The sequence below is a fragment of the Talpa occidentalis genome, unplaced genomic scaffold (assembly GCF_014898055.3).
Source record: "Talpa occidentalis isolate TD23 unplaced genomic scaffold, MPIMG_talOcc4v2.1 talOcc4.7, whole genome shotgun sequence".
In the NCBI taxonomy this organism is placed as follows: domain Eukaryota; kingdom Metazoa; phylum Chordata; class Mammalia; order Eulipotyphla; family Talpidae; genus Talpa; species Talpa occidentalis.
Window position 1 is genome coordinate 5279413 of NW_023605083.1, and position 20836 is coordinate 5300248.

The window sequence follows — 20836 nt, forward strand, 5'->3', positions numbered from 1 at the left end:
AGGCCTTGCAGGTCAGTTCCAGCCTTCTCTTCAGCTCTTGAGGGCCCAAGGTCAACACCTGGGCCTCTCACCCTTCCCTACATTCTACCAGCTCAGATGGGTGCCGGGAGCTCAAGCCGAGGACGTGGCCCTTGGAGTCAGCAAAGCTGGTTTGAACTGAGGTTTGGTCCTGTTTGTGTGAGCCTGGACGCGTCCCTTCCTCCTCTGGGCAGTAAGGAACGTGTGTGCCCATCTCGGGGAAATAGGGAGATTTGCCCAGGATCACAGTGCCCGAGGTGGCCCAGTTTCTCTGTGGCCTCCCGGCCTGGGGAGCAGCAGGAACCAGGCACACCTGCCCCTTGGTGAAGGCCCTGGGGTGGGCAGTGACCTGGGTCAGGTCCGCTTGGTGTGGCGTGGGCAGGGGAAACCCCAGCGGAGCCCCCCCTACCTCCACCCCCAGGCCTGCTGGGTCCATCACCCACTCGAGGGAAAGCCCTGGGCAAGTCCCGACCCTCCCAGAGACTTGGTTTCCTCTTTCTGTAAATTGTGGGGGGGGGGGGAGGGAGGAGGGCAGCAGCAACCCCTTCTCAGAACTAAGCGAGGCCCTATGTGCACTCAATGAAAGCTGATCTGGGGTTTGGAGAGCAAAGGGTCCGCTTCAGGGAGGCAGCTGGCCGGAACCCGCCAGCAGGGCCCCCCCCGCTGCCCCCCTCACTTCCGCTCAGATGCCAGAGGTCCTGGGGCCGCAGGGAGGCGCTGAGGGGAAATGACTGTTTGGAATCCTGCACGGGGAGGACAGCTGGGCGACCACTGCTCGTTGACCAGCCATTTCCACTTCCTGTCTCAACTTCCCAGCAGCCCCCGGGCACGGCTCCTTTTATTAGTGGACAAGCCAAAGGGCTCAGAAAGGTGGTGTGACCTGCCCTGGGTCACAGAGCGGACACCAAGACGCCGGGATTTCCACTCTCTATCCGTGGAGAGTCAGGCAGGCCGTGCCCCACCCTCCCTAACACCCTACGTCCCAGGCTGGGCCCGAGTAGGTGCTGGACACCGTTCCCAAAGACCTGCGTGTTTGAGGTGAGAGGGGCTCCAGTGCCCGGGCTGTGGAGTGGACAAGGAGAGGTCAGCCAGCAACTCCTGCCCCTGCCCAGGCTCCGCTGAGGCTTCTGGCCAGGGCCCATCTAGTTGGGTCTGAGGCGAGGCCGGGGCCCCCGGGCCTGCTTCTTACCCTCCTCCATGATTCCCTGGCCCCACCCAAGCACCATCTGGCCACAAACATGACCAAGGCCGCTCTCCTGCCAAGAGAAGGCATGAGATTTGCCATCTCATGGCGGTTTGAAGACGCTTGTTTGCTTCCACCTGCAGCCGGTCCTGTTGAGCATGAAATGGGATGCTTAGCAGTGACCCTCACGCAGCTGATGCCCATACTCATTCTCCACAGTGAGCGCCTGAAACCGTGATGTTCTAATTTAACTTGACTTCAAATAAAGTCAGGGGGCATCTCTCTGGGCTAAAGCCAAGTTGCTCTCAGGACTGGTCCAGGCCTCTTACGGCTTCTGGAGGTGCCACCAGTGCCCTGGGGCCATCTCTCTGGCTCTCCCGGCCCACCTGGATGGTGCAGTTGAGCTCCCCATTTTGAGGTCAGATGAACCACCTTGAGTTCCCTTCGTCACATCACCTGGCCACAGGTTTTGGGAATTAGGAGGGGCCTGATGCTGATTCTGCTGACCACACTCCGGCACATTTGCTGGGCCTCCTCCAGCTAGTACCTCCTAAATAAGCACCCGAGGGGCCTGCTCTCCCGGCAAGCATGTGAAGAAAGCCCTGCCCCACCCCCATCCTCGTGGACTTACATCCACACGGAGGAAGCTCGGTAGAGTGGACGGTCAGCGTGTCAGGGAAGGCTGGGTCGGTGGGGGGAACAGGCTGCCATTTTAAATAGGGTGGCAGGGAAGCCTCTGAAAGGTGACACTGGACTAAAGATGGAAAGGAGGGATGAAGAAAAAGGCCTACTTGGCAAGGCCCCAGGCTGCACACTGACCTGGAAGAGGAGGGCACCCAGGTTCTCTGTGGCCTCCGGGCTGGAGGCAGCAGGTTTGAAGTGAGGGGACCAATTGGCCAAGAGCCAGTGGTTGAGAAATGGCTTCTGCCTGTCCCCCCACGAGAGGCATCTGATGCAGGTGGCCTGCTTCTCCGGGAGCAAATGACAACAGTCTGGGGTGACTAAAAACAGAAACTCGTCTCAGCTCAGGTCAAAGATTTGACCTTGGTGGGCCGGCCCCTTCTGGAGGGTCTGTTCCTCCCTCTTGGCAGCTGCCTGTAACCATGGGGATCTGCAGCTGCAGCTCTGCCCCCCTTGGGTGTTCTCTGGGTCTCTGTCCCATGCGTGTCTGTGTCCAGTTTCCATTGTATAATTGTATAAAGACACCAGTTGTTGGCCTTAGTGCCCAGCCTAAACCTGATCTTAATGGATCACATCTACAAAAACTATTTCCAAGCAAAGTGACATTCTGAGCTTCCTGGTGGACATGAGTTTTGGGGCGGAGGGCACTTTTAACCTAGTACAAGTGTCTATGCCAGCTTTGCATGTGGGCACACTTGCTGCTTCACCCCAGCCTATCAGGTGCCTGGGCCATCGGAGCCTAGAGTGTGGACAGTTAAATAACAAATGTGTTTTTGAGCCTGAGAGCAACTTGGCTTTAGCCCAGGGAGATGCCCCCTGACTTTATTTGAAGTCACTAGGCACTGTCTTAGATGCTGGAAAAAACCCAGTAACACATTCCCTGCCCCCCCAAGGTCATGCCCTTTCCTGGGGAGTCAGGTAGAAAGCAAGGACTGTGCCAAGGGGGGCCTGCCCTCATCAGAAGATGACCGGAACTGACAGAAGCCGGGAGGCACAGCCAGGGAAGTGGAGAGAAGCCACGGTGTCTGAGTCAACAGGGGCTGGAAGGGCCCGACCCTGACTCAGCAGCTCAGAGGCATGGGTCCTCAGCACCCCACATCCAACCAACACCTGTTCTAAAGAGGGGCACCCCCGAGGAACTCAAGGGGAGAAGCTGCCCAAGGGGGCTACACATTGGCTTTCTCACACATCAATACCTGCACCGCCCAAGCCCAGATCAGAAGAGCCGCGGACGCATCTTCAGCTTTGAAACAACTTTATTAGAAGGCGGCTTTAAATGACAACTTCCAAGTCTTTCTTAATTTGCATTCACAAATTCCAGATATACTCTATTTATATATAAAGATAATTTTTGCATTGATCTTTGCGTCCTACTCAGCTCGTCCTCATCTGGCTATTCTGGCGCGTGCGGCATCGGCAGTGGCGCTGACCAGCTTGTGGCGCAGAGGCAGCTGGAGGGAGGGCGCCCACTTCACAGGCAGGGCGGGGGGCTGGCCACCCGCTCCTCTGCCCCACGCACAAACTCACAGTGATAGGCACCCCGCTGCCCTGTCAGCCAAAAAGGGGGAAATAAAGAAATCCTCCCAGTCCAAAAAATGATTTGGACTTTCACCTTCAGCGCTGTTGGGATTTCTCCCATTCACCCACCCCGACCCACCCTCAGACCCCATGGCTTCCCGGGGCGGCCTCTGCCCCCACCTGCCAAAGGATGCTGCTCTCCGCGCTCAGGCCCTACCCCTCCTTGCCTTTCTTGTCACCAGCTCCAGAGGAATTTCTTTGGACAGATGTGACCTGACGTCAGAGTGGGCAGCAGTGGGAGGGACCCCCCACGCCCCCCGTTCCTCTCCCCACCCTACCTTGCCAGCACTGGGAAGGTGCAACCCATCAGGAACATAAATATGAATAAAAAATGAACTTGAAAATGACAGGCTATTAATGAAACAAATCTATAAAAATAGTTAGGACATAACTCTGTTCAAATAAATACAAAATAAATAGGCTCCTCACAAGCAGTGCGGCGAGCACACCGCAACGTCAGTGGAATGTGGGGCTGGTCCCACTCGGCCCCAGCTGGGACTGGACACAAACCCCCAGGGGCGTCCCCAGCAGACCTTGCTACAGTCCGCCAAGCTACCCACTGCCTTGTCTTCCCTCTGGAAGCACAGACCCTGCACAGCTGCCCAGCGTCTTTCTGAACAAAACCCTTTTCCCAACAGCACATGATCAAGCCCTTTACACCTTCTCTCGCCAGGCGGGCAGAAGCTGCCAGCCTGCCAGGCGGGTGCCCGACTGTCCTGGCGGCCCAGAGGGGACAGGAAGTGGTGAGCTGATGCCTTCCTCACCGAATCCAGCAGAGAGCGCCCCGACACCCCCAGCAGCGGGGAGCAGAGGTCCTGGGGCGCCAGGGCCCAGCACCAGCCTCTGTGAAGCCATGCAACCCCGCATGCGCGCACATCCAGATGCCCGTCTGCTGGTGCGCTCCGCTGAGAGCGAGCACAAAGCCAGACCCACCCTGTCCTGCACCAGGCCGTGGGTCGGGAAGCCGGGGTGGTGAGGTCAGGTGGAACATCTTTCCCTGCGGCTTGAGGAGAGTGGAGCCAGGAGCACAGGGAGGAGGCCAGCCGTGCCCTCTTCCCACCAGATTAAAACGGCAGCCAGGAAGGAAGCCAAGTGGGCAGGGGGAAGGCGCTCGCAGGCTGGGGTGGGGTCTGCGGCCGATGGTGGAGCTGCAAGGATGGAAGGCCGGAGAAGCCTGCCTCCCAGCCCTGCCGTCCAGCGGGCCCTGGGGGAAGCACCCCGTCCACGGGAGAGCCGTGTCCTGTTGAGCCTCGGCCCCGAGGAGGACCCACAGGTCGTCCCTGGAATGCACACGAGGGGTGGCAGGGTCAGCAGGACACACCCAGTGGGCCTGCCAGTGCTCTCCCTTCGCAGGTGGGGCCAGGCTTTGCACAGCTTGGCTTCCGTCGGCTTAGTGTCGGCATTCACAGAATGAGACGGCTACACACCCCGGGCTGTGCCCAGGATCAGCGAGTCCGCGGGGCAAGGCCCCTGCCCCCTCCCGTCACCGCGACTGCACGCCCAGCGTGATCTTCAGGTTCTCATACACCACGTAGCTGATGCTCACGGCGGGGATCACCTTCATGAAGTTGGGGGCCAGACCCCGGTACAGGCCAAAGGCCCCCTCGGTCCGCAGGATCTGCTTGAAGAGACTGCTCATGGTCACCTCTGGGGCACCCTCAATGGAGGCTGCAGGGAGAGGGACACCTGTCAGAGGCCTTTTACCAGCAACTCCCTGGTTCCCAACCTGCTCTGGGGGACGGCCCCTGGGACTGGTCTAGGGCCAGCCTTACCTTGGGCCTGCATCCGAGTTCTGACCAGGGCCAGAGGGTAGCTGGCCAGCTGGCCACAGGTGCTGGACATGGTGCCACAGGCCAGGAGCACAAACACGCCAGGGTCGGCGCTGTTCACGGCGTAGCGCTGCAGCCAGGCATTCTTGAGCGTCTGGAAGGGGAGGGACGGGGTGAGCCCCAGGAAGAAGCTGGGTGGCCGGGGCAGTGACCGGATCCAGACAGGAGGCATTTCCTCCTCATGTGGGGCCCTTGAGGCACTGACTTCGTTAACTCAGCCCAGCAGCCCGCCCTTGTCTCTGGGGACTCCCGGAGAGAGCAGGAAACCCCCTCCCCCACTGCCCCCGCACTGTGCTCTGGATATCTGCTGACCCAGCCCCTGAGGGTGCAAAACTGGGGCCACCAGGAGCAGACAGTGACAGGAGAGGCGAACAGTGACTTCATGAGTTTGGGAGGTGCCGCAGCCTTTGGTTCTGGTTCCCGTTCTAGCCACACCCCTCCATCCCACCCCGATCCATCAGGGAGCCAACAGGGTGACTAGGAGGGGTTTCCAAATCTCTCCCCCTGCTCCAGGGGCCTCACCTCATAGACGGCGAGGTCTATCCCAGCATAGGGGATGATGCCCAGCATGTTGGGGACATAGCCTTTGTAGAAGGCGGTCACCCCTTCTCTGGCCAGGATCTTCCTGGCACAGTCCAGCATGCCCGAGTACTGGCCTGTCTTCCGCAAGGCCATCCGGGTCTTCAGAACCTGCAGGGCCCAATGGGAAGAGGGAGTGTGAGCATGGCGCCCCCCTCAGCCTCATCCCCATGAGCACTGCCTGCCCCACCCAAGGCTGCTCACCTCCATGGGGTAGATGCTGCTCTGGGCGATGGCCCCCGCCAAGGACCCTGCCACGAGCCTCTCATGAATCCGCAGAGTCTCCTGGTCACTCCCAACGAGACGCTTGATCTAGAACAGGGAACATACAAGCTGGTACCCCCAGACCAGCATGCCGCCCTGCCCTTCCCTACAGATCCAGCAGGGGCAGCGGAGGCCTGGTGTCCCGGGCACACCTGACGCTACCCAGCACGGAGGGGAATCTGCCCACAGGGGCACCGGCAGCGGGGGTGTCATACCCAGCCTCCCGCCTCGCCCTGTCCCTTGACTGGCTCCAGGTCCTGGGGCGTTGGCAGGGCAGAGACCTCCACTCAGGGAAGGCTCAGGTAGCAGCTGCCGATGGGTGACCGTGCCTGGGGAGCAGGTCCTCACCTGCTCGTAGGCCATGAATTTGATAGCGGACTCGGGGGCAATTTTGAGGACGTTGATGCCGTTGCCCCGCCAGAGTGATTTGGCGCCGCCCTCGCGGATCATCTGGGTGAAGCCGCCCACAATACACATGTTGTTGCTGCGGGAGGCGTGGACCTGAGGGGTGGGGTGAGCGGTCAGAGTAGACCCAGGGCCACGGGATGCCTGACCTCGTCCACGAGGCGCCTCACAGGACAGAGGGTCGGCAGGGAGGCCCTTCCCTCCCGAATCCTGAAGGCGGGCCCTGGCTGCTCTGGGGCCCGCTTGGACGGACTGTGCCCCTGCTGGGGCCGCCGCCGCAGGGACTGCTCTCCGAAACGGAGACTGAGCTATGCGGCAGAAAAATGTGAGTCCTGTATGAACCTGCAGAGCATTATAGGGTGAGCTGGCAGCTCAGCCACCTCCAAACCCCAGCCCCCGCCCTGCCCTTGAAAGCCCACGCCAGGCCACCCTGGGCCCATCAGTCTCTGCAGCTTTCCCGGGAACTCAGGAAAGAAACTGCTAAGACAACATGTTTGAGGCCCGAGTTCCAGGAGCATGGAAGTTGGGGGTGGGGTGGGGACAGGGGCGGGGAGGGCTGCGGGCGCAGGACTTTGCTCCCAAGGTCATATGGCTGGGAAGGTGGGATCCATCAGATTCACTGGAATTTCTCCCCAAACCACTGGGCTTCCCTGTCATGGTACGTCGGGAAGGCTGCCAACCAAGGCAGGCCCAGGAGGGCACCGGGGGTGACTGATCACCGTGCAGACCGATGCTGGACAGTGGTGTCTGTCCTTGCACAGGCTGATTTTGCAAAACTGCCCCTGGCATTGGTCTAGCTTATATCTGCTCTGTGGACGTGGAGTCTGGCTGGTGCAAGGCCAAGGTAATGGTGACTGGGCCAGGTGAGGACCTATCTGACCTTACAGCCCCACCAAGACCAGCTAAGGCAACTGTTCCTGGCACACCCAGTTCTCCCTGGCTGCACCAGCCTCACCCATCCACACTGGCCCTGTAGTATAAGCCCAGGCTTATGTGGCTCAGATAAAATGAGATCAGCTTGTGTAAAAAGTCACTGAGGCCTGGCCTGGCCCTGTGGTCACCCTGGTCTGAGTAGTAATTCCAACCTAACTTACGGGGTCAGAAAAGCATGGCCCCACACAGGCCTCCAGATGGGCCTTGTTGCTTACCTGCATGAGCACCTTGAGCCGGTCCAGGGGGGCCGTGCAGGTTCTGGACACGGCCCCTGCCCCGCCTCCAGCCACCAAGTGTCTCCACCACATCCCTGTCTGCCTCTCCTCCACAGTGAACTCATCAGGGACGGTCAGATTCTCCCCCACATCAAAGATCTAGGAGGAAAGCCAACCAAGACAAATAAAGTTGCCTGTGGCGGAGCTTTTGTCTAGCCTGGCCCATCCCCAGGGACTCTGGCTGGGACACGGGTGTGCCCATCCCCCACCATGGAAGGTGGCCAAGCTCTGACCCCTGTTGGCGGCCTCGGAGAGGTCCAGGTATAGGCTCTGAGGACAGTGGGCCAGGAGCACACAGCTGCCTCCTGCGAGAACTGCTTACAGGGCATTTCCACAGAGGCCAGCTGGCTGGCTGTGCCACGGGACCAACCAGGGGTGAAAATCCTCCTGAAACCTGATGTGTAACCAGATCCTGCTGGCAGGACACGCTGTAAGGCCTCAGCAAACACGAGAGGGTTGTGGTGCCTGCGTCATACTCTCTCCTGGGGCCAGCTCTGCGGTGACCCCTGAGTTGCGGGCCAGAGCCCCAGGCCAGCCTGCTCACGCCCTGAGTGGCGTCCCTGGCCAGGGGACCGGGGGACAGATGGGAGGAGCGCCTCTGGCTTCTCCTCCTAAATGGAAGAGTCCAGGCTGGAGAAGACTGCAGATACCGGGTAGCTCAGCAAGCACCAGCGAGGGACCCCACATGATGGAGGGGGGCTCCCCAATGTGGCCGCTACCAACGAGGGTGCAGATCTGCACTTCTGAGCAGTATGTGTAAGACCATGAGGTCAGTCTTTTGTCAGAAATGGAGCCATGGGGGGAGAACCCTAAACGCCCTTGTTCTCTAAGTGGCTGCGTCCCCACCCTGGGAGGGAGTACGAGCGGGGCGGGGAAGGATGGCATCTGAAGTGGCCCCTGAAGAATGGGCAGCAGCGGAGACAAGAGGGAGGCGGGTTTCTGCAGAGGCGCTCAGGCCACGTGGGAAGGGGGAATGTGTGGAGGCGTCCAGGGGCTGGCAGCAAAGTGGACAGTCGTGCTGCTGGCGAGGCCAGCGGTAACCCCATCCCCACATGCAGTCTGGGGACCGGGGGGAGGCACCGTGGGCCTGGGCCCAGCGCTGACCGTGGAATGCTTCCAGTACAGGATGATCTCGGGGATGTTCTCCACGGGGTGCAGGAGGTGGTAGTCTCGCCACTCGGTCCAGTCGATGGTCATCGTGCCGTTCTTATCCATGCTGTGAAGGCAAAGGTGCCCAGGTTGACCCACGTGCCCATAGCCCCCGTCTGTCAGCCGCATGTCCCACCTCGGGCAGCCAAGGGCAGGCACTGTGGCCACAGAGGACCCACAGTAAGTGCCTCTGTCCCCCAGGAGGGAGGTAGGCGGGCTCCCCACCCTGCTTTGCACACAAACTAGAATATAATGGCCCGCAAGAAACGTGTCCTGATCAGGCACAGTCAGGGAGAGAGGCAGTCACCAGGGCGACAGGGATACTTACTAGGTGACAGGGCCCCAGAAGTGGCCCGTTCGTATTCTGACAGACAGACAAAGGAGGATGCAGAGGAGAGAGGAGAAACAACACAAGTAAGTGCTCGGAGTGGGCGTTAGCATGGCAAGTGCACAGTGGGTACAACACAGCAGGCACAGCACAGCGCAGGGGTGCGAGGACGGAGGCTGCGTTCTGAGGGCAGCCGCCTCAGGCCCAGAGTTGAAATGTGGAAAGGCTTGGCCAGGAGAGGAAGTTGCTCCCAGGGCCATTGGGTGGGACCGCTTTACCCAGTCACAGCCCCTTTCTCCGGAGAGCGGGCCTCTGGGGCTGCGCAGCTAACTGTGGTGTGAAGAGAAAGCTACCGATCTCGGGAAGAGCCCACCTCAATGGGGACACCCTGCAAGACCCCGCCCCTTCACAACCAGCCACACGAGGGTGTCCCTTGCTCGCCTTTCACTGACTTGGAATCCCCCCAAATGCTCTCTCCCTTCAAGGATCACTGGGGAAGGGGCAGGACTCTGTGGGTTCTCAAGGGAGAGCTGACCTGGCGTCTGGGAACAGGGGTTACTGATTCACCCCTTTACCACCACCAGAAGCCAAAGCTCTGAGAAAGGGGTCAGGACAGCACGTGGCGCCACGGGGTCAGCCCCAGACCTTGCTTCGTCCGCTTTTGTTGAGTCAAGCACAGCGGCTGCTCAGCGCTTACCTCTTGAGGATTTTTTCTGCCTGCTGTTCTGAAATCTTGACCCCCAGGTCCCGCAGGGACTGCATAATCTCCTGAGCATCGATTCGTCCTAAGGGGCAAGGACAGAGGCCGTGAGCCAGGCTCCGAGAGGCCCAGGACCCACCTGCCCTACCCTGGAGAGGACACGCACCATCATTCTTCTTGTCCAAACTCTTAAACACCAGCCTCAGTTTCTTCTCGTGATCCTGGAGATAATGCACAAACTCCTCAAAGTCGAGCTGCCCATCCAGGTCCTTATCGCCAGCTTGTACAATTTTCTGGAAAACAAAAATGAGGTTTTGCTTACTTCAGCTCACACACCAGCCTCACCTCGATCCTCACGGCGCTCGGTCCACAGGACACTGCTAATCTGTGAACAGACGTGGCCCAAGACATTTCTGTGGCTCTAATCCCAAAGCTATAATGATAATTTACCCTCAATCCCCTGAGGACTGGCCAGAACTCCAAAATGTCCACACCTTGCTGCCCTCAGGAACAGAAAAAAGGAGCCCCCAGAGGAGGTCTCATGGTGGAGGCCACAGTGGCAGGCTGGACCAGCTCCCCTGAGGCGCAGTTCCTGGTGCCGGGCCTCAGCCTTGCACACTCCCTGCCCAACTGTGGGAATGGCGGGAGCTCCAGATCCACCAGGAGCTTTGCAGCTCGACTTTTCATTCCTCCAAGTGGCAGCGGCCCAAGGACAATCTGGTGGCCAGAGCGAGGGTTCGGGGCACAGCCAGGCCCTGCCAATGCCTGCTTGGCAGAAACACTGTCAGAGGGAAGCCTGGGTGCTGGAGAAGGGTGAGAGCCCAGGGGAACTATTCTTGGACAGGAGCTTGGTGGCAGTGCCAGTGTGCTCTCAGGGGAGTCGGTTGATAGAAACACCCCAGAGCTCAGCCAGGCACCCAAAGGCAGGGCAGATCTACTAATTTAGTGGCCCAAGAAGGCTTTTAAGAGACCCTGTTCCTGGGCCCTAAGCTTCCGAATTGCTCACCTGCCCTTCCAGGTGAGCTCTGTTCAGCACCTGTGATTGGTTTTAGATGCTCAACAACTGTGGGGGTTCCCCACAAAAGAACTAAAGGCTTGGGCTCCAGCAACCTGCTGAATCCTCTACAATGGCTCTAGGAGGCAGGTACTGTTATTTTCCCCAGTTTACGGCAAAAGGAACAAGCTCAGAGAGGTTGAACAATTTATTCCAGGTCACACAGCTCAGGAAGTGGTGGGTAGGATTCAAACTAGACTGGCTGGACTCCAGAGCCACCTCCCTAGAGATACTGCTGCTGTCACCCTAAGGGCTAATCTCGAGGTGGGGGACACAAATGAGTCACTCCAACCCAGCAACACCCCAAACCTAGGACTGAGAACCTCCTAAGGAAAATGTTGCCCAATTCTAAATCTCTCAGCGAGAGCTACAGTCACTATCCACAAACCAAGATGGATTCAGTCTTGGGAGCCACGGGTCTGGACGGACCACTGGCTGGCTGGCTCTCTCCAGGGATGACCACCTCAATCTCTCCCTGAGCTGCCCGAAGGCTTTTTGTGATTACTGCCCAGTGATCGAGGGTGGACAGGTATTGTGCCAGCTAACGTGATCCAGAGAACAGTCATGGCAACAAGGAGACAGGTGCAAGCCCTGTGCTATCTGCTGTCTGGGGTTCTGTGAGTGTCCTGCAGACATCAGAACGATACAGACTACGTGTGAGTGCGCGATTGCCCTAGACTTAGGGCAGGAGCAGAAGCAGGACCCACAAGCCATGTAGGGAGTTGGTAAAGGTTTGGTATCTGGGCTGCTCTACCACCAGTGCCATCCGTGTGCCTTATTAGGCTGGGTGCCCTGTGACACAAACACCCCAGAACATGCCCAGTGCAGCAGATTGCAAAATATTCTCAACATTTCTGCTTCTATCTCAGAACTCACCACCCCTTCACAGCACCAGGAGCTGGGGACAACACAGGCTCCAGTTAACAGAAGTTGGGGTATCCCTAGGGACCTCTGAACTCTAAATGTGCTCTCCCTCTTTGAAACAATGAGTTTCTGCCGCCTCCCTGCTCCAAAGGGACAGCTCAGTAAGGACCCCCCTCTGCCTGCCCTCCCAGTGGCCTCCACTCCCAGCTCAGGAAACAGCCCTCTGCCAGCTGTACAATCTCCCCTTATCATAGCCCACACCCCCTTCCCTGCCAGGTATTTCTCAGGACCCTGCCACCACCCCATCCCTCCCACCCCCCACCCCGTTCCCCCCTACAGCAAGAGGACTCCAGCTCCCACAAGTGCTTTCCGAGGAATTCTAGACTTCCCTGGAAGTCACGTGAAAGCCAGTCATTCCCATGACGTGGGCCTCTCCCGGCTACAGCCACATGCCGGGAAATACCCACATTTCAGGCATTCCTCCGTCCCCCAGGGGGGACATTGCCCGGATGCCTGCCCTGCGCACAGACCTGCTTCCACTGGCGGTAGGTGGAGAACTCCTGGGAAGGGATGAGCACGCTGAGTTTGAAGATGGACTTCAGCTCGGCGGGAAGCCCCCTGGACTCGAAATATTGGAACTCGGTCTGGGCCTCCCCGATGAGGGGCACGTATAGGCAGAGGCAGAGCATGCTGGTGGCGCCGCTGGATGGGGAGCACTGCCCTCCGCCAACTCCAGCAAGATCTGTGGGCCGCGGCTGTCACGGCTGCTCAGGCCCTGCCCTTTTACTTCATTGACAAAGTCCGCCCACTGGCAGTGCCGCCAACAGCCAATGGGGACGGCCCCGCGAGGAGGCGGCAGCGGGTCGCTCAAGGAGAGGTGTAAAGAGCAGGCCTGACGTCACCCACTGGGGGGCGGTTAACTCTTGGGAGGCGGGCTGAGCATCCCGCCCAAACTAGCCTTTACCTCTCGGCTGCCAACCCTTCAAACAGCTTCCAGCCTGTTTTTCAACAACGTCCCCACATGCGTCACCCAATACAAAGGCTTTCTCCCTTTGGTAAATCATTCCCAACAGAAAAATCAACAGATGGAGATAGGATCAATGCTCGCTGAAACTGGGCAGTTGAGGGTAGGAGAAGGTAGGAGGGGGGGCGGGGGGGGCTGAGACGGGGGCCCAGACACCTCCGAGTGCCCCCACCGTGGGCTTGTTCGTTCACAAGGGAGCTGAGCCCTGACTCTGGCTGCCTTTGCCATGTGGCTTCCAGGTGCCACTTGGAGTGAACTTTTCCAGGGTCCTCTGCACAGCAAGCACCTCAGAACCCATGTGTTTCCCTGCAGGCTTCCCCTGGGAACCCCAAAGTGCTGAGGAGCTGACAAGGGCGGGTGGGCAGGTGACACTCTAGGCTAATGGTGGCTGTGCTAAGGCACCCCCCCAAGGTACCATTTTGGGGTCAGCCAGGGGCGTTGGTAGGACTCACAGGCCTGGTCTTTGGGGTCCACATGCAGAGCAACGACCACTCAGTTCACTTGACCGCTGGCCTAGGACTGTGCTGTCAGTACAGAGGTTTTAAAGACTGAAATTAACTCAAATGAAGTGAGATGAAATATTCAGCTCCCCCGTCAGAGGGCCACATTCGAGCGTTCACGGTCCACCAGCCTCACCCTCGCACTGAGTGTCTCCGTCAGCAGGAAAGTTCTACCAGGCCACACTGCTCGGGATGCCCTGTGCAGGTGAGCGCACAAGGGAATCTCGGGTCCCGGGTGTCAGAGTGGCGCGCCAGGCAAGGGCGGACCTCTCCAGGCCAGCCTGCACGCCCCACCTCAGTCCTTCCCCACAGAAAGTGTCCCGGATTCGTGCTGCGGGGGAAGCGGCTGCGTCACAAAGACGAAAAAGGAACCGACTATTCGTGCTCCCTCCGCAGAGCGCCACTTCCTAATATAGACTAACCCGCTAGAGGGCGGATAAAAATGGAGAGTTATGGTTTGGGGATCTGCAAATGTAAAAGGAATTTCTTAACTCACTAAACAGCTTTTGTTGAGAACTCTAAAAAAGAACTAAAAGATGAAAGGTTACATACCACCCATGAAACCGATTTTAAATAACTTCAATGGCATTTGGTCCTGCTGAAAGATCCGATGATAAGTCCAATAAAAACTGGTCCTGGGTTACAAGAAAGTGGGCCGGATGAGGTACCAAAGGCAATTCAGGGTCAACCAGCCAGATAGATTCCTGCTCAGCTTCACTTAAACCTAAGACACTCAGCTGTCTCTTAAGCTGCCTGATCTAGAATGTTCTGCTTTGGGGCTATTTTTATACTCATCTTATCTCTACGCACAAGGTCCTTGAAGGCAGGAGGCTACTGTTTAGAACCTTTTACCTCCTTGCCTGGAATGGGCCCCTGCCTTGATCAAAGAAGCACACCTGAAGACCTGGCTTTGCTTTCCTGAGTGTCTGCAGATAGTCACTGGGGTGTTGTATCCAACGCAACAAGATAATGTATCTATTTGTAAAAGGAGGTTTGCATTTATAAAGAACTGAACTGTTAAATGTTTAAAACAGTTCAACTGGAGATGTCATTTCCTAATAAACTATATACTTAAAAATAACTTTGGTAAATATAGCTGTAGCATTGAGTTTTTCTTTCTGTATCACTGAGTTTATGATGTTTTGAAAATAATACTAAACAAAAGTAAAATCTATATCTTATTTTGAGCAACTATTTTTTTCTAGGAAAAATAGAATGGAATAGAGCAGAACCTCTGGCTTATCAGTAAGCTCATCACCCTACAGATCAATGGTATCCTGAGGTCATGAAGTTATCTGAAAAGTTCTTGTCAGTATATGCATGCCAGAATGTTATTTTACAACGTTAATGGTGATTTTTTTTTTTTAATAGAGGCATGTTTTATTTATTTATTTATTTGTTTGTTTGTTCGTTTATACATGCACTGGGTACAGTCAGAAGCATGGGAGGGTGAGAGAATTCACCAGAGCAGGGAGCAGAGCAGGCAGAAGGACCGAAGTACACTGCTGAGGGGAGCAGAGGGCGTCAGGAAAGCTCTGCACGCCATGTGGGACCCTCCTCCGGTGGCCGGGGAGCAGCCGGGGATCGAACCGTCGCGGCAGAGGCCGCGGGCAGCCTCGCAACCCAGCGCTCAACCGCTGCGCCACCGGGGAAGCCCGTTAATGGTGATTTTGAAAAAAGATTCTAATATTTTTATTTGGTAACTGTGATTGAGTCCAAATGATTTAATTGTCTTCATTAGATAAACCTGAATTGGCAAGTTTGCGTATTATGTAAACCACCCATCCTACTGAACTTCCTTGGTAACTCTGAACTCCATTTTTACACAGAAAACTTGGAATTCTCCCCAAGTGAGCCAACTCCAGGCACCAGATCCAGAGGGGCTCAGGATCACCCCTTAATCTTTAAGATGAGGATATGGGCCAGGAGAGGCTCCCAGGCTTGTCCAGAGCCTGCTGGGGGCGGAGTTGAGCCTCTGTCAGGCCCGGCTCATGTTACAACATCCACTTAAACAGAACCCAACCCCGATACTGCCAAAGGAAATTTTAGACTTCAGCTTTCAAAGAAGGCCTATAAGCCTGAGAAGTATAGGAAGCAGTGGTTCACACTGGCAGGTGTGGGGTACTGGGGCGACCTGAGCAAGTTCAGGCTCAGCCTCAGGTAAAACACAACCCTGATCTGCGTTACAGCTTCTGAAACCCAAGAGAAACACGGATGAGGGAGACGACCAAAGCAGGGCTCGCGTGCTATCTGGCTGTTCTCTGGGTGACGGGTGACCTGCTGATCTCTCCCCCTCCCGCCACCTCCAAGTCTCGGCTTTCTTCGCTTAGTCTACTCGTGTGACCCAGATCCACTGTTTCCTTTCTTCTGACGTTCATTCCTGTACCAACCTGGAGAGAGGCACAATAGCCACAACTCTAGATTCCTTAGAATTTGCTGTTATCTGATTTCCCTTGCTCTGCAAGGTGGCACCTGCGCCTAGGAGCACCTCCTCACCCTCAAAACAGCCGATGTGACCCCCCAGCTTTCCTGGTCCCACCACTCAGTGTCTTGCCAAAAGACAGGTGCTTCCTGTGCATGCCAGGACAGCCTGAGCAGGACGAGGGCAGGTGGAGCACCTTGGGGCTCGGCATTAGGTCACCATGCACTTCCCCCTCCTCTGCAGTGACTCAGGCGAGCAGAAATGTTACTATGCGAGGGCGCCAGGCCAGCATCACCGCCAGCATCCGGAGGACCGAGCCCCGCCCACCGCCAGGCCTGGGCACCTCATTCGCTGCCTGCCGCAGAGTCATTTGATGATGGGGTTGCCATGACAGCGCAGGCAGCCGGTTTCCCAAGGAACCTGCCTACCCTTGGCAATTAGACACACAATGAGCAAGATTCTCTGAGCTGGGAGAAGACAGGCCCCTCAGGATTTGCAAGCTTCAATCCGCGGAGGGCGCGCCTCCCACTCCGGAGAACTGGCTTTCTTCTCCAACTGCAGACTGACTATAAGACAGAGATAAAGGGAGAACCCGAGGGTTCCTAGAATAAAGACTTGCCGGAACCTGACTGGCTAGCAGACATATTTTCACAGGGGAACAGAGAGTCAAACAAAGTGGCGCGGCTGGCACACTGGGAGGCCTGAGCACCAGAGCCCGCTTCTCTAGGAGGCTTCTAGGAGAAATGGCGAGGCCGGGCCCCTGGCCAAGGATCACGAGCCCCAAACACCCTCAGGAGTACCTGGGCTAGAAAGGGCGCCCGCTGCCATCCGTCCACACCGGGTTTAGCTGCCTTTAGGGCTCACACTGCCCAGAAGCGCCTCCTTCTTGAGGTTCCCCTCCGGCTCCCTTTTGGGGAATAGAGCCAAGGAACAGCGTGGGTCTCAGGCTCAGTCCCCCTCGCTCTGGATTCTGCAGAGGATCTGAACAAGTTGTTCAGGACAGCAAGTCCTGATGCCAGCCACCCCCAGGGGGTGGGCTGGCAAGAGGGGTCGGCATGAGTCTGGGAAATGGAGTAGCCCTTAATTAAAATCAAAAGCAGGTGAATTTAAAAAGGAGCCAGCCAATCCTTTAGTCCGTGGGCCAGAAAGCAAGCAGGTCAGGGAGGAAAGTTCTTGGCAAGAGAGAGAGCCAGCGCCATTTCAGAGCTTGTCTCAAGTGGTCAGAGGTAGAAAGTGTCTCCCTCTTGAAGGACGTCTCAGCCATGAGACTGTGAGCTGCCTGCCCGCCGGCCAGGGAGGGGCCCCCACAGACAGAGGGCTCTCCTCAAGGCTTCCACTTACAGACCACCCCAGCATTTCCACCCAAAGCCCCTCCCCTCAGCACACACAGAGCAGCTGAACTCAAATAACATTTTGGGGGTGTCTACAATGCACCAGACACACTGGCAGGATCTATTCCCCTTCTCCGGTAGATTTTTATCCTGAGAAAGGAAAAAAGACTCAAAATAACAGAAGCGTGGGAGGTGGAGGTGGCACAAGGTCATGCGTACTGTGGGCACAAGAAACCGCCCCCAAATAACCCCCAGAAAGAGACTGGCCCCATTAAAAACTTCTTTCTTAGGGGAAAGGAGAAAGTAGGCAACAGGGGCCAAAGTTCACCACAGATTAGGGGTGACATTGCAACCCCTCCTTGACAGGTCAACCCTGGGCAGATTACGTAACCTTTTTGCTCCTCAGTTTCCTCATCGACGAGATGGGCGTCCCACCACTTACCTACCTTGGCTCTTGTAGGTGCGTACGAGATGATCCGCACTCAGCGGTGGGACCGACGGAAGGCCTGGCACTCAGCGGACCACAGACCCAAGAGGAGCACCGGCCTTGGCTCTGACCTCCCCCTTCACTCCCTTCCTCCTAGACCCCAAGGAGCAGCAGGTCCGACCTTCGGGATGCAGGTCACTGGCTGCCCCCTCCACCCCCAGCCGTTGGGTTCAACTTGAAGATTCACTCCGCCAGCTTAGTGCAGGGGCCCCTGCTTTGTTCAGACATGCCAGCACGTAAGACACTCCTTAACTGCTTGTCCCTTCTTTTCAAAGGGCTTTCTGGGGCAAAACGACCATCCCTAAGGTCAACCGAGTGCGCCCCACGGTCCTTCCCCCGAGGGCCACACCAAAGCGATCTGGGTGGGGAGCAGAGTTCACAGAGGCCACGACAGCCTCTGCACGGAAGACCTGGGCTTCCTCACTGCCACCCCTCCCACACCCCAAAACCAAACTGATCGACTGATGTCCTTTCCTCCCCACTCCATTTCCTTCCAGGAAAATGATCCCAGAAGAGCCCCTCACCTCGGAGGGCCTCGTGAGGCTGCCATTACCTTAAACTGCTCTGCGGGTCCGACCACCAGCAAAATGGTGGGTCTCTTCTCCGTGGCCTCAGCCCCTCCGTCCTGTTTCCCCAAAAAGCTGGACATCTGGTCTCCCTGAGCAGGCGCTGGGGTGCCTCTGACTCCATGACCGCTCCCCTCTCCGGGGCCTTGGCACCCCGCCCCGGGGAGGACGCTAGACAGAAAGTGCCACAGCCTCGGCAGCATCTCGGCTCCTCCGCCGGCCGCGGCGACTGCTCACTTCGCGGAGGGCTGCGCCCGGCGGGGTCGGGGCGCTGCCGGGGCCGCAGGACGGCGCTGGGACCTGCTGGGCTGCGGCCGCCGGGCCTGGCAGGGGCTCCCGCGCCACTGGCCGCCACGAGGGGGGCCGGCGCCGCCTCAATAAAAACTCACTTCTGCAGGCGGCCGATCCGGCGTGCGGCTTTTTTGTTTGTTTCCTAAAGGAAACGGCAACAGCCAGGCAGAGCCGCCCGGCAGCCCCGGCTCAGCCTCAGCCCAGCCCCGCGGCGCCCCGCATCCAGGCTGCGCCCCGCATCCAGGCTGCGCGCTCACTGCAGCGGGGCGCGGCCAATCGCCTCTGCAGACACCGCCGCGCCCCGCGCCCCGGCCAGCCCAGCCCTCCAATCACCGCTGCCCGGCCCTGCCTGCGGCCGGCTCTGCAGGGAGGTGCCCGGCCGGGGGGCACCTCCGCGCCCGGGATCCCCAGGGGGCCCACCGCCGCCTCTCCACGCTGCTCCAGATGGCAGTCGCCGGACGGCCGCGCGCCACCGGGTCCCCGGCAGCCTCTCCCGAGACATCCAGAGGCCTCGTCCTTGTGCCTTTATCCTGCGCTCCCCGCTGCGGTGGCACAACGCAGGCCACGTCTTAGCGACTTGTCATGGCAACTTTTCCTCCGCTGTCTCCCTCCACACCTCGCGGCTCGCGGCCAGAGACCCACTCGGTGGCGTGTCTCTCTGCCCCCAAGGGCCCAGAACCGGGCACAGATTCGGTCTGTGGACGTAACTGAGTAAATGATCATGAACCAAAGGGTATTAAGCTGCGGGCATTTGTCTCTTAATTTGCTGGCAGGTGAAGGCAGTGATCAGCTACCCGCCCCTCTCACAAAGGCGGCCCTCTGACACGCTGTTCATCGCCGTTATCTTAAAAACAGCATAAAAAAAGTTGAAAAACTGTGTGGAGGAGAGTGTGGGGAGACACACACACTGCTAAGAGTCGGTACAACCCCTCAAGAGCAGTTTGTCCAGGATTCAAAACCAACATTTCAAAAGCACAAACCCTCTGACATAGCGATTCCAGTTTCCGCAGTGAGTCCTCTAGGTAGATTTGCACGTGTAAGAAATCATCTCCTCGCATATGTGTCACGGGTGTGAACATATGTGATAAAATATAAGGCGATTTTTCGCAGCCCCGTTTATAACAGCACATGCTTGGAAACAAAGCCCTTTAAAAAGGGGGGTGTGCGTGAATGGTGGCAGACCCCCACACTGACTGGGTCACGCTGCTGGTAAAAGGAACAGGGCAGTTCCTTGTGTACTATTGTCAACTGTCAAGTGACTTGAAAATATCCTAGTATATGAAAAAAGCAAGGGCAAATAGGAGACTTCTCTTCACTGACTGTCCTCTTTTATCTCACGAAGATACATACCTAGACACAGAGCTTTTTAAAAAGAAGACACAAGAAGACAGTGAGACAGCCACGCCAGGGCTCCCTGGCGCTTGTTCTGAAAGCCACAAGCCTCTCGCTGGACATACAGAGCCACCTTATCTAGAAGCAGCTGTGTGTGCTGGGTAAATGCGTGGTCTTTGGGCCCAGACCCCAGGTTTGAATCCTGAGGATCCTCACTAGCTGAGTGATCCTGGTCAGCTGTTTTAGCTGTGCTTTGTTTAATATGTGCAAAATGGGGGTTTTGTGACTTCACAGCATTGATTAAAGACTAACTTAGATAGTATATACAATATGTACTCAGTGAGTATTAGCTATTTTGTTATCATTATCTAGAAAATGACTGTGAGTTCATGCGCTTAAGAAGTTTTAATACCAAAGAAGAGTCGGTCTAGAGCCAAAAATCCTAAACAAGTGGTCCTTTAATGAAAACGATTCTTATTTTTAGGTCTTGAAAGGCTAGTGGAAGGGAGCATGTGGTGATATTTTGGGTTCCCAACTACAAACATAAGAGAAATACCTTATTTATTGGTTATTGGCTTTTAATTTAATGAACTCCTCCATACAATAGAACTGAGTTATGAAGCCAGCAGTTCCCAGCTAAGATAAAGCAACAGGACCAATTCACTTCCTGCCTGTAACAACTCAACAGCCAGACAAAATATATGAAACACTGGCTTGCAAGGCAATGGACATCAAGTGACAGAGATAATGCCTCCTGAGAGATCTTTTTTTTTTTTTTTTAAATAGAGGCATGTTTTTATTTATTTATTTATTTGTTTGTTTGTTTTGTTTATACATGCACTGGGTACAGTCAGAAGCGCGGGAGGGTGAGAGAATTCACCAGAGCCAGAGCGGGGAGCAGAGCAGGCAGAAGGACCGAAGGACACTGCTGAGGGGAGCAGCGGGCGGCAGGAGAGGTCTGCGCGCCATGTGGGACCCTCCTCCGGTGGCCGGGGAGCAGCCGGGGATTGAACTGGCACCGCAGAGCCGCGGGCAGCTTTGCA

At 57.0% G+C, this 20836-nt stretch overlaps 1 protein-coding gene across 1 annotated transcript in view; it reads right to left on the bottom strand.

Annotated features, from left to right (window-relative positions):
• Positions 1 to 1109: 1109 nt before the first annotated feature.
• The window catches only part of SLC25A25 (solute carrier family 25 member 25), a 31748-nt gene continuing 12021 nt past the window's right edge, over positions 1110 to 20836 (bottom strand). The window contains 9 exon segments of the mRNA XM_037491843.2: positions 1110 to 5128; positions 5233 to 5383; positions 5812 to 5979; positions 6073 to 6180; positions 6481 to 6633; positions 7686 to 7844; positions 8850 to 8961; positions 9920 to 10007; positions 10089 to 10215. Coding sequence (XP_037347740.1) covers positions 4944 to 5128; positions 5233 to 5383; positions 5812 to 5979; positions 6073 to 6180; positions 6481 to 6633; positions 7686 to 7844; positions 8850 to 8961; positions 9920 to 10007; positions 10089 to 10215 — 1251 coding nt within the window. The 3' untranslated portion in view covers positions 1110 to 4943.